This window comes from Echeneis naucrates, chromosome 19 (assembly GCF_900963305.1).
Source record: "Echeneis naucrates chromosome 19, fEcheNa1.1, whole genome shotgun sequence".
Classification (NCBI taxonomy): Eukaryota; Metazoa; Chordata; class Actinopteri; order Carangiformes; family Echeneidae; genus Echeneis; species Echeneis naucrates.
In genome coordinates, this window is record NC_042529.1 from 7,612,711 (window position 1) to 7,626,679 (window position 13,969).

The 13,969-nt window shown below is 39.1% G+C and overlaps 1 protein-coding gene across 1 annotated transcript in view; it reads left to right on the forward strand.

Moving 5' to 3' along the window:
- atrnl1b (attractin-like 1b) overlaps window positions 1-13,969 on the forward strand; it is a 55,215-nt gene that overhangs the window by 15,393 nt on the left and 25,853 nt on the right. The window contains exons 17-21 of the mRNA XM_029527850.1: window positions 37-228; window positions 3,609-3,842; window positions 5,140-5,277; window positions 7,321-7,414; window positions 13,282-13,334. Of these exons, the coding sequence (XP_029383710.1) occupies window positions 37-228; window positions 3,609-3,842; window positions 5,140-5,277; window positions 7,321-7,414; window positions 13,282-13,334 (711 nt within the window). The remainder of the gene's footprint in view (window positions 1-36; window positions 229-3,608; window positions 3,843-5,139; window positions 5,278-7,320; window positions 7,415-13,281; window positions 13,335-13,969) is intronic.

A 13,969-nucleotide genomic window follows, 5' to 3' on the forward strand; every position in this document is an offset into this window, starting at 1 on the left:
AAGATTACCTTACTACCTTCTGCTGTGTCACTACAGGAAACCCCAATCAGAGTACCCGTCCATCCTGTAAGAAGCCTTGCTCGCTGCACACAAACTGTGCTAACTGCACCAGTCAGGCCATGGAGTGTATGTGGTGCAGCAGTGCACAGCGTTGTGTTGACTCTACCGCCTATGTCATCTCTTTCCCTTATGGCCAGTGTCTGGAGTGGCAGACTGGAGATTGTGTTGGTAAGTGTCTTTTAGGCAACTTAATCTAGATCAGGCTGCTTTGCAGTCTATAGTCTGACATTAAGGTGGCTGGCACTAAGCTTTCCTAAATTGGCTTCTGTAAGCAGTCAATATTCATCATGGAGAGAAAGAAGGTTAAGGGAGAAAAACAGCTTAAAGTGGAAAGTGATTGTGTCGGAGGGAAAATGGTATTAGTTTCCTTTGATTGGCTTTGGAAGCTGCTTTTGGTTTATAATGGTCAATTACACTCGCATATAGTTGCCCCAACTGTTAGATTTCCCCACTGACCAGGCTGTAGCTGGACTCTTTCAATTCTTTTAAAAATGGACATGCATCAAGGCATAGTTTCAGAGATGCTGCAGACAACTTATGATGGAGAGCGGAGAATAATGGCAAGGCCAGCACATACAGTTATGTTAATGTGAATGTTTGAGTGGAATCTCCCGTTTAAGTGTTTGTGCATAGCTACTCACTAATGGGACCTTTTTGTTCTTCCAAATTGATTACCCATAGTGCAGTTCTATTTTGAATCACAGCCTAAGATGAATGTTTTAGATGCTGTGCATGCTTTCATCATGCAAATTCAATTTACATGCTACTAATGGAATAGAACGACGCTTTCATTAAATGATTATTCAAAATTAACCCAGAAAGAAGTAGTGTTTCAACTCAACAAATCCAATGAGCTATGTCAGTGTAAAATATACTATGTTTAGAATAAAGACACTAAAACAGTAAATTGAACACTCAGCAATATAATTGCTTCCCCTTTTATTTCTTGATGGTTGTGTTTAATTGATGTTTACGTTCAGACACAGAGGTGAAACTGTATGTTGACTGTGCATTGATGAGTTGATCAGAAAGCTCCTTTATCTGAAGGTCAGTTAAGTTTTTTTTTTTTTTTTTTTTTTTTTTTGGGTCACTACTGTTTTTGCTGTGTGATATATGAATTGTATATAAAGCTGAACCGTTGTGTCAGCTTGTAAAAAGGTCTCTGATCAGTTTAGTGCGTAAAAACTTTAGGGGCCCAAGGGTACAGTCTCAAATTCTTTTGTGTTGGTCAGTTCGAGGAAACACAGACGTGTTTCACCACTCTGTGGATATTTGTCTTGAAGACTTCGTCCCTTGATGGCATGAAGGACAGAGAAGGTTGTCCTGTAAATGCTCTCTGTACTTTCCTCCCTTTCTGTTTGTTCTGTCTGACTTTTCTCCTTCATGTTCACTCTTAAACTTTCAATCACCACTTCTCTTTTCAATTATCTCACTTGAGTCCATTCCTCCTCATTTTCAGTGCATAGCGCTGTGTGCTTTAGGCTGAGTACACTGTACAAATGCTCTTAAAACCAGAGACAGTGGATAAAATATTCTTTAGCATCTCTGCCTGCAGGGACACCTTGAAAGGGCAGACTGTGTTGCAATCTAATTTTACAGATCTGAGGTTCCTCCAGAGGTTGGTAACTGTGAGATGCTAATAGTTAGTGGTATAATGGTAGCGGATAAAAAAGAATCAACAAACTATCTGTCATGTAATTAATCCAAAAGACAGCTTCAGCATCTATTTAGCAATATCTTACCAGATCAAACACCAAAATCACCCCAAGCTGCGTTTACTTCAGAGAGAATTTTAAACATGTATGTTCAAGTTGACTCCTTCTCCTCAGCACATTTCTCATGGTTCCTGATTCAATCTTTTTTTATTATTAAAAATGGTTCATGTAGCCAGTGTGCCAAAAATTCACAATACGTTTTATTGTTGGTTTTTGCACATTCGGTGGAGAAAAATAATTATTTTGAATATGTCACCTTCAGCAAAGGTCATTATTTGTAGCTCTAGCCTAGAGACAAATGGATAAATTAGGGCAGCCCCTTGTTAATTGTTGAATATGTGCTTTTATGGTGTTTTCGTTTCAAATGAATCCACTAGCATGCACAGCAAATAATTGCACAGATTCACACTTTGGTCTTAAACCCCTGCCATGAATTCAGTAATACTCAAGAAACAATTTGAGAATTCTGAGGGGAGCAGTCAGGATAGAGTTATTAAAGCAGCATTTTTTTAACGTATCGATCCAAATGGCAGAGATACCTGTTATTTGTTGGTTGTGACATGCAATAAAAGACACAAAATCACACAAAACCAGAAAGTGACTTTGCTATTAACTCATTTAGATGTTAAAATGCCCATAAAGAAATCCAGACATGTCGGTGCTGTCTGCAGGCGAACCTGTGCCAGGAATACAGGCTACATTAGCTTGGCTGGTGAAAACGGTTTACAATGCATGAAGCAGCTTCATTCATTCAGCCGTGCAGCCACAGTCATAACCACCACCCTATTCATTCTACAGCTGCATAGTTAGTTCTTCCTGTCCACAGTTATTGATTTATCTGTCACAATCCAACAACAAAGGTTTGGTTTTTTTTGTTTTTGTGGTTGCTTTTGGAGTTCAACATGCTTTTGTGTTGTTGAAAGATAGAAGTCTTCATCCAGTGAGGTCTTGCCTCAGAATGGTATGTTCCCGAGAAATGTGCCATTTATGTCCTATCATCAAAACAAACTTAAATGGCCTTACTTTGCACTGATTGCTCTTGTGTTGTCATGGTTTCACATCCATTAGCAGAATAGCTGGCGACGTTTTCTGACATAAACTGAGGTAAAAGCACTCAATGTTTTTCTCCTTAAAATAGTAGTGACATTTTCTCCCCTAAAGTGTCTGTCTGGCAGCCAAGTGGCAATGCTGAAACTTGTCAAGCAATTTAGTGTCCTAAAAGTTGATCACCAAACTGACAAAACAGGGTTGCTCCCTTGGGTTTGAGTTTAGAGGAAAGTGCCACTTCACACGTCACATTTAAGCCTTTCATTGAAACCCTGTTTGCAAACTTTGCACAGACGGTTTGCTGACACATTGTCTGTTTCTTTCTAAGGCTCCTTCCTCGCTCCATCAAGTGTTTAATGCTCAACACTTGCTTCTTATCTTCTTATCTGTTTTTAAATCTGTAGTCCTGGCAGCTCAATAGATAACTAGTTGCTGTTTAAATACAATGAACAGGGATGTTTCTTAATCTGCAGGACCTGTAGAGGTTAAGAAAGTTTCGAAATTTTGTGCTAAGAGATGAAATTCCACAAAATGAAAGGTTTTGGTTTTTTGTTTTTTTTTTTAATGCTCACTGTGAAATTACTTTGCTGTTGTTGTTTTTAAATTTTGTCTGCTACTGGTTTCAAGGTGACTCATAAATAAATGCTGAAATAAAATGAAAGGAACATAAGCAGAGGAGAAGGCCCCTTTAGGAGGGTATTTGTAACAGAGCTCACATGTGCAGTGGGTTAAAACACAAAGCCTGCTGGTAGAAAAATAAAACACAACTCTTTTCTTTTCTTTTAGCTCAGAACTGTTCAGGCCTGCAGACATGCTCCCAATGTTTGGAGCAACCAGAGTGTGGCTGGTGTGGGGATCCCAGCAGCACGGGAAAGGGTCTGTGCATGGAGGGGTCATACCGGGGGCCCATGAAGAGAATGACCAAGCAGGGCCAGCAGGGCCAGTCCCAGGACATGAGCCTGGAGCCTGGCAGCTGCCCCAAAGACAGGGGCTACGAGTGGGGATTCATTCACTGTCCTGGTAAGAGATCCGCTGCATGTTCCTCCTACCGAAATGACAGATCACGCATGTGAGAAGTAATTTCCATTGACGTTAACATCTGAAGTTTAAAAAGATGTTCTTATCAAGGATTCTTGGTACAGTTTCCCAATGCAACTGATCCCCCCCTGCGGACTCCATGTAACCTTATGCCAGGATGCCATTTAATACTTTAATCAACCCACGTCATGTTAGATGGTAATATACCCACAGCTAGTGGTAATTTGAGAATGTGAGGATTGCTCAGTAGCTCAGTGCTATAAATAACATGTAAAAAAGACATGAGAAATATTTCATTTATTTAAGTTTGTATCATCCACTAAATGTAGAGTCATTCAGTCATTTTTTTTTTAACCGGTTTTGTTTTGTTTTTTTATTTATTGTTCCTCTTTATCTTTATGAATCACCATTCTCTTGTTTTCTCAGAAATGTGTTTACAAGTGAAAAATTTCATCTTCTAATATCTTTGATGTCAGGTTGATGCATAGCTTTAAGGGCAATAAATTGTTCAAGTTGCAAAAGGCACTTACCAAGGCAAGAGGGCATCGTCACTGCACACAGCAGTTACAACCATTGCTGCCATCAAGCAAATTTCAGTGGTAGAAATGGAGGATTGTGTTTAATGTCAAAGGTGGAATTAACTGCAACAGTGTCTAAAAGCTCAGTGCTAAAATCAACATAAACAAAGCCTCACTCTTACATAAAATGAACACTTCCTATTTTTGTATCATTTTCCATTAGATGTGCAATTTGTAAATTTCAATGGAACACACAGATGTAAGTCAATTAAAAGTTGAAGCCATTAAAATATTTTAAAAGGCCAGTCTGATTAAATAATAATTAAATACAATTTGGCCTTGTAGACACAAGTTACTGACAGCTCTAATGGTGCTGTTGATTTTCTGGAAAAGCAGTCACAACAAGCCTGAGTTCATGTTGTGTTGGCTGGTTTCAACTCCTCCCTGTTTATTAGCTACAGGGAAGATGATCAAAATGATTGTGTGACTAAGACACAGAATATTCTGAAATCACTCTGTGGAACTGGTGCCTATGTGACTGGCAGACAGATGAAGTGACTGATGTTAAAAAGTCATGTTAGTTTTTCCTCATATTAGCTCTGCATTATAACCTTCAATAAGGATGTAGTACCTGCAGTAGCCCCGAGTGGTTAAATGTGCCAAGATCTTAAACTGAATATACATTTTTTCTCATTACAAAAAATATCTTTTGAAGAGGCACTTGCAGAAAGTTGAGGACCGACTTTCTGTTTCTCCCACAGCATGTCAGTGTAACGGCCACAGCACATGCGTAAACGGCAGTGTCTGTGAGCAGTGCCGTAACCTCACCACCGGTCCTCACTGCCAGACCTGCATGCCCGGTTACCATGGAGACCCAACCAATGGCGGCAAATGCCAGGGTGAGTACTGCATCGCTACAGAAATTACTAATTCTGCACACACGCAGTATAATAGGTTTCCTTGTTTTTGTTTTGGCAACGCAGTCAACTGCTGTCTTTCAACCCTAAAACCTCTTTAACCTTTTTCTCTGGTCATCTGTATAACAACCGGATCAACAAATATAAACAAATAGCTTAAATAACTCATATTACCCCATAAATTCTCATTTATTTAGTTTTCAAACTACTAGTTTAACTACTTTGTGTAAATACTGTTTTAGCTCTTCAAAGAGAATCTTCTATTTATTGAATTCTAATTAGTTTATGATAAACCTGCAGGAGTACACCATCACAACCAAAAGAGGGCACTGCTGTGTATTGATCAAAACTAGAGAGCAATTTGTCTGCCTTGTTTGATTAATACAACTATTTGTTGTTATTGTGGTTTAACCAAAGGCAGACTACATGTTTTCTCCCTGTTTGCTAAATTTTTGGTTGTTAGAGTCAATGGCAGTGAAATGTCAAGGTTATTTGTGTTTGCCTGACACTGAAGTGAGTGTTGTGAGTGTGTGGTACACTGTGAGAACTGCAGGTAAACCTGAAGGTCAAATACTCAACTCTCATATTACTGTGGTTTTTCATCCATAAGGCACAGCTTTGTAGGATAAAAGGGTGTACATTTGTCATGCTGCTTGATTTCTGGAGATGTACATGAAGCAGGCATGTTCACACAGATCTGCTTTAGCAATTTTTTTAATAAACTCATATAAATTTCACTGATTTTCAGGTTGATACGTACCTTTTCTTCTGGTATAAAAATGCTTTGGCTTTTGAATTGCAGATGAGGTGGATTCATTTTTTTATCTGCATCTGCTCGATGCAGAATAAATTTACTCAAGTGGCTGCAACCCATGATTCATACAGCATTCCTATTTTCAAAGCAAAAAGCAGACAATGCTTGCTGAATATAATGTGGAGAAGTGGTGTTGATGTAGCACAGGAATGGACGTTAAGTCAAATATGAAATGATTGAATTTAAGTGTTAACTGTAACTTTTTCATTCAATAAATCTCAGCTTGATTAGAGACAGGTGATAAACCTTACTTCTACGTTAAGAAACACTAATAGCATTCCTGAGAAATTACATGGTTGCTATTGTTTGAATTGTTAGACATGCAGACACACACACACGCACACACACACACAGAGTCTGTAACGCAGGCATTTTATTAACTTTATGGTCTCAGGTACCATCACTTAAAGTGAAAAGTGAAACCACAGATGAGCCTCTCTGAAGGGAATATTCTTCTCATTCTTTCAGAGCTTGTGGATGAAATGACTTGAAATTGCTTTCTTCTATACATTTAAGTAAATATGTATCAATTCTATCATTCCAAAGCTTTTGTATCATTATGTGTGTTAGTTTGGTGTAATTTACAAGTAGTAAAATTGAATCCCCGTAAGCACCAGCTGCCAATAACAAGAAATGCAGGAGAAAAGTGCTACAACGACCAGTTAAAAGCAGCCCTGTCAACTGAAATATTCATATATACCAAAGTCTGAAATGTTCTTAGGAGGGGGAAGGGGAATGAAAGTTATTACAGCTTGTCAGTGCTTTAAGGTATATAGCCAACTGAGAGGAGTAGGTCAGCTTTTTTTGTCGTGCCAATACTAACCTCAATGGATGCCACTTTTTTCTCCATTGTGAAACAGATTTTCTGAAGTTCAGCCAATCTTTTGGGAAGTGCACTTGTTTACCAAGTTACACTGGCCAATATCAATTTCATCAGTGTGTTCAGAAAGGCAGAAGACATGCTGGCAACATAGTAAGGCTAAATTTGGAGGGTGAAACAACTATTAACCATTGCCCTCACGTCACCTGAATGCAAAGCTTTAGACTGAGGTTGAAAGTGCTTTTACACAAGGATAAACAATCCTTTATCCACATATTTTGCTATCTGTAATGCTAATCAGCGATGTCTATCCCCCTGTTCCCTCTTGCTCCTCATCCTCTGTTTGTCTCGCCCATCTTCTTTCCCATCTGTGTTCCTCTACCCCTTCCAGCATGTAAGTGTAATGGTCATGCAAGTGTGTGCCAGGTGTTAACTGGCAAATGCTTCTGCACCACCAAGGGAATCAAAGGAGACCAGTGCCAGCTGTGAGTACTCAACCATATGCTCTCTCTCTCTCTCTCTCTCACACACACACACACACACACACACACACACACACACACATATCTATGTGCATGAGAAAACAGAAATACCTTCTAGTGTTTTAAATGGTTACACATTTCAACAATCATGTTGTTATTCTGAATCGACATTTCGTCCTGTAGCTTTTAATTGTTAGTCAGATCAACATCTTCGCACTCTGTTTCCAAAAGTTCAGTTCTGCCAAAGACAAGTCAAACAAGAAATACACCCTCTCACCAGGGTCAGTAATCTCATGGGATGTAGCCCTGATAACGCTGGTGGTTATTTTATGGGAGACCCAGTCTGACAAGTGGGAAGGTGTTGTGTGCTGCTCCTGATAAGCTGTGAACTGAAAACACATGAGTATAGGTTCTGTGATTCTAAAAAGTAAGATTCTAATAATTTCATCCTGCAGATTTTAAAATGGATAAATACGCATTCAAGAAAGTTTTCATTTCATTTAACAAGACTTGGAAGAATTGCAATATATTTTCATGTATGGCAACCCAGAGGAGTCTATTTTCTATCATTTAGTAATATATAGTAATAACCTATCAATGCTAGTGGAGGGATAATGGTCTAGGTACCCCCCAAGGCAGATCAGGCTGTATTGTTAATTTTAGTTTTTCATTAGAGCAATTTATTTCATTGCCATTGGAGTGCTGTCAAAAGCTGATTATTTACATAAAATGGAAAGAAAGCTTGATCATAATTTGAAACATCATATTCTGACCTTGAGCAACCATTTCTGTTCCAGTTACAGCTGGAGTCGTATAGTAGGAGGTCACAGTTCATGCAGAAAACAAAATTGACATGACACTTAGAGATCTGTGCTCGTGCCTCTCATGCATAAACCACCTAAAAGCCGAGAGTCACTTTGTTCTTCTCTTGTGGACACTTGCATGCTGTAATGGTTCTGCGGTGAAACAAAAGGAGAACTATTGGTTGACACTGGACAGAATCTCCAGGATCATTTCTGCTGATGCTGTGGATTCCCTTTGCGTAGGAGGACCAATCTCCACTTAGCTGCCTGCTTTTCTAGATGTAAGCAGAATGGGCACTGATGTTTTTAATACCCCTAATGCAGGACGAGGTATGCAGGGGTCACTGGCAACCATGAGCACAAAGATGGCGCGCTCCCACGCACGGTGGCAGGGTTTTGCCTCCCCCTCTTTGTCTCTGAAATTGCATGTCATCAAAATGTCTCGAAACACTGTGCTCAGTTTTTGGCCCTTACTTGTATAGTTTCACAAATTTAAATATAAAATCTAATTAAAAGTAAAAAATATAGTCTTCTTGTGTCTTCTTGCTGACCACAATGTCAAAGCAAAATCAGCAAAAGTAAATACTCAGTGGTCATGACAACCTTAAAACTATTATAGAGATTAAATTATGAATTATTATTATTATTATTATTATTATTATTATTATTACTATTATTATTACATCCATGGTAACTAGCTAGTAGCGTTTTCTTCTTTGCCTTTACGCATCAACCTTTTCCTGCTTATGCAAAGCAAAACAAGGAGTTTTCTCCTTTCTTTTTTCATAATCCCTTTCAATAGCCTTATGTTAAACCCATTTTTAAGAGCTTTTGAGAATTCATCATGATTAGGCGTAAACCAACCCATCAAGTGTTGCATGCAAAATAAAGTTACAAGCAAAAAAAAATATATGCTGTGTCAGCACTGTTTAAATTGTTAAGCTGGCGAGAGAGATGGTATTTATTTTTCCAGGGGTACGTTTGTTTTCACAGCCTTCACATGTACAGGACTCGCTGTAAAAAAACATACAGATTCCATATATACACAGTTTACATATGGTCACGTGGATAAACTTGTTCGTCATCATGTAATTTATGTAAATCATCTGTTCAGATGGTGTGCAGAGGTAAATTATTAGCCGGTGATATATTTATATTAATTACAACTTGGTATAATCTTTCACATTTTTCAGTATATCCCCAGTATCTTTTTTTTTTTTTTTTTTTATCAGCAAAGACAAAAATACCTGTTACACATTAGATTTCACACAAAGCTGGATGTAGACAGTGAGCTGAAAAGTGAAGCCAATGCTTTTAAACCTACATCTAATGGCCAAGTCTTATAGAAGTATTTGAGGAAATCACTCAATTTCTCACTTGTATTTATCAGGTCAATAAAGGTGTTCCTATTCAGTTTATGGTCTCAACCACTAGTTTGTCTCCCAGCAAGTCTAATTTCATGTGAAAAGGTGCAAATCTTTTCAGTTATGAACTTAGACAATAAAGCAGGCTATGCCTTAGGGTGTGGCTACCAGTTTACTTCCCACCCCTCACTCCCACTCAGCTCCACCTTCTACTCCAATTATTGTTTCAAAAAAACTAAAATGAGCTTGCAGAACAATGACTTGGTATTTATGCTGAGCTGTGACAACCAACCTGTTGGAACAGACAAAGACAGAGCATCACCTGTAATGAAACTCATTCAAGGAAAGTGCTCAGAATAAGAACTCTTCTCCCTGTGAGTCCTGTTGACTTTGACAATACATAAATGACAATTGCAACAAAATTCACGTTATATTCGGCTCCCAGATGGGAAAAAGCACAGTACGGTGCAGTGAGGAGCAACACCCAGATAGCAGGTGGCTAACAGTTGATTCAAACGACTCATTTTCCACCCTGCAAAATCAGGGACCAGCAGGGCCAATCATCATCTGCCATTTAAAGGGAGGGGGGTGGGTGCACATCCAGCTCAGGAGCCAGCTTTTGGAAGGTTCAGGTGATTACTGATTATTATCTTAAAATTTAATCAGCAAATTAGACCACTCTGTGTTAATGTACACTCTTTTTAGATTGTTATTCACTTTCACGTATATTAGGGCTGGCTTCAAACACAAGATCAAGATGTATTTATTGAGTAATCACTTTTTTTGAAGGTATAATCCAATTAGTGTGCGTATGCTCTGACTGAACATTTGGGGTGGGGTGTTTGTTGGTCCATTCTTGTAGTGCAATTTCCGGTATCTCATTACATGTTATCAGTGTCTCGCCCAGCTCCTGTCAGCCACTCACTTGCACCATTCCAAGCAATAACCACTAAATAAATACCTCTGCACATGAGCATCTGCTTTCAATACTCTGCACAAAAGTACACACATGTTGACTCTCACACAGGCATGCACCACAGCCACCGATGCCATTAAGACCCCAGAATAATAGCTGCTGTAATGAAGTGAAGGGTGCATCGGTGCAGAATAGAATTGTTTTTTGAAAACAATTGATGAGATCCACGCTGCGTTACAGTGATGAGTCAAATGAGCGGCGAGGGAAATATTTCTTATTTTAGTGCTCATTTGTAAACACACATTATTCAGCACTCTTCTTGTGCTGGCGGTAACAGAGTCAAGCTTGGAGACTGTGTATAAGTGTGCAGGCTCCAGCTTTCTTATGTGTGAAGGACATTGTAAAGGTTCAGAGCAAATTTCTCCTCCCTGTGCGTGTGTTTTGCCTGTTAAATCACAGCGTGTGAACAGGCAGAGACAAAGGTTCAAGTTGAATGTTGATCAAATTAAGATACAGTGCAGGGCTATTGCCTGAGAGTTAGATGAGTGCACACGTGCATGTAGGTGTAGATTAAATTAAGATACAAGCTAGACGAGTTGCATTACACACTTTATGAGGAGTATGTGGGAGCATGCGTTTTTTTGCTTTCTGTAAATGCCAGGCGGCTGAAAACGCCCTAGGAGGGATGTTCTGTAATGTTCAAAAGCCTGTGGCGACGCATGTCCTCCGTCCTTTGCACTGTGGTAAAAGAGCGTGTCCTCCCCTGTTTAACCTTAACAGTGAGAGCAGTGGAGCTGGCTCTACCGCAGCTCCGTGTCCTCCACCCATTTGATTGATGCTTGTCCTCCAGGATTTGCTGCTTAGATATATAACATCAAAATCCATGTTAATATTGTCAAAGGATGCATTTACTCTGACAAAGGAGAAGCCAGCATCTCCAGTAAGGAAGCTTTTTTTGGTGTACGTGTGTGTGTTTGGTCATATTTATATATATATATATTTTTTTTTTTTTTGCATAGTACTCATATTAATAGACACGGTCCCAACAGTCTCATGAATCCATACTGCCTCAAAAAAACCAAAGCATTATTTTTAGAGACCCAGTCAGCACTCCATCACTGCAGCGTCACTAAACGCCACCTCCTCCTCAGTGGTGTTCGTATCTCCTCTGTTCCCTCCATCGCTCAGTGTCCTCCCTGACTCCTTGACAGCTTTGAAATCAAGTTCAGCTGGTCGTTTGCGAGATTAAAAAAACTGAAACAAAATCTAAATGTGATCCTAGATATCCAGTCTTTGAATTTCTCTGTCATCTCTCACTTTATGCAGGTCTTATCTGTGATTTTTTTTTTTTTTTTTTTTTAAACTCGCCCTGTTTATCAGACAAAGTAAAGCACAGCAGTGATTGAGTTCAGAGTGAATCGTAGACATTTAAAATGCATCAAAGCTTGAGAGACAAAGTAGGGAGATGCATTTAAAAGGAGATGAAGAGCGCCGCTCCCAATGAACACTGCCATATGTTCCTCCTCATTACAGTCTTTTGGAAAGCTATGAGCCTGATATGATATATATACACACACACACAGATGATGTTAACAAATAATTTTGTTTGGCAGCACTTCATTTAAAAGTCAGACCATTTTGGCTGTTATGCCACAGCATCACTGATGTGTGAAAATTGTGTGTGCTGCTGTTGTGCAAACTGCATGACCTGACAGTAGCTAAGAAATCCTTTGTCTTTCTGTTTACCAAGCACAAATGAAAAACAAGTCGTCGGGTGTCACTTTAGGCATATATTGATACAGCTACTGAAATAAAATGACAATTGAAAATAAGGCCAAACCTTTTAGTGTGGATGGAAAATCTGTAAGTCTGGGCTTTTATTTTGGTAATCATCAAGGGTGTGTTTTTGCTCTTGCCATCTTTGACAGTGCTCACGTAGAAGTATTTAGTGTTCGTGAACTAACAACAAAGGAGCCTTGTAATTGTCCATTCTTCACATGTGCATGTCTTTTTGAGGCCTTTTAAAATGGATCTCAATCTTATTTAACTCAGAGCATTAAAGCTTTAGTTCCTTTTCAAATGTAAATATTTAGCTGTCACCATTTTTGTGAATGATTTTGATAGCTGAAATCTACTTCAGGACTGGGTTATTCCTAATCTTATTGGATTGAAGGGAAAATCAAAAGTAACAGCACAGTTTTTTTTCCCCCCATCAGAGGTAAACAAGTCTGAGCTCAGATTATCAAGTCTGAATCCTGAATGTCCGACCAAATAAACAAAGTTAAACTCACCTTGGGCTGCTTTGTTAAACCTTATTTGCATTCCTGACTTACTAACTATATCTCTCAAACTATATTTTTTTCAATTCTTATTTTAGCCAGCATTTTCAAATTACTTGGCCTGATCGGTGGTTATTCTTGATTTGGCTTTCACATCTCAATTTGGGATTATATTTTATACAAATTGTGTTGTTTGCTCTAAGGATTTCAAGTGAATAAATTTACTACATTGCATTTAGTTGTGTTCTGCAATCAGGTGGTAAGTAAAGTTTGTTGCACATCACCGTGTTGTTTTGATAAACAAAACTTAAAAAAAAAATCTAATTAACTCTTACGAACTATCAGATTATTTCCTCTTTGTCAGTAGTAAGAGACTTGATGAGGCGCCAACAGCAGGAGCTAATGCGCTTGCACTTGGCATCCACCGCTCCTGATAAGAGGCATTCTTGCTCTCAATCTGTTAGCACTCGTCTTCATCTTGTTTTGTCCTCTGTTTTCTTCACTGCAGATGTGACTCAGAAAACCGTTACCTTGGCAATCCACTCAGAGGAACCTGTTACTGTGAGTAATTCTCCACTGGACAGCTCATATTAACACACATGCAGACAGTCGCACATTGCCTTGATTATTCTTGGCTATTCTCTCCCTGCTTTACTTTCTTTCTCTCCGCTTTTCCGCTTGCACTCTTTCCGCTCAGGGCAGATGGAGCATTTTAGCACTTGGCACCAGGGGCGCTTGTTCGGTGACAGAATGACTTGTCGTGAAAATGTCAAGCGCATCAGAAGGATTGAGTGATGGAGCTAATCAAGGAGACGGAGGAGTAAAAAACTCTCCACTTGTCTGCTCACTCACTCAACCACCCACCTACACATTCATTCATTTAGAAAGTTGACTTAATGGCAGTTTAAGTAAGAGGAAGAACGAATCAGAGAGAGTGATGCAAAAAGCTTCATTATGAAATTGAAAGGGAAAAAAAAATTGATGAATTTGACAGCCAGTGTCGAGTGGTCGCACATCTGTTCCTGCTCTCCTGTGTGTAGTGTACATGCTGGTGTTTGTGCTTGGAGTGTTTATTTGCATGATGTGGTGTCCTTCACGGTGCGGCAGTACTTACTGATTTGTTATCTGCCTTTCAACACTCTGCTACTGACAACAGAACCTCTGCCAAGGTTTTGTCCCTTTTTGAAATGCCATCG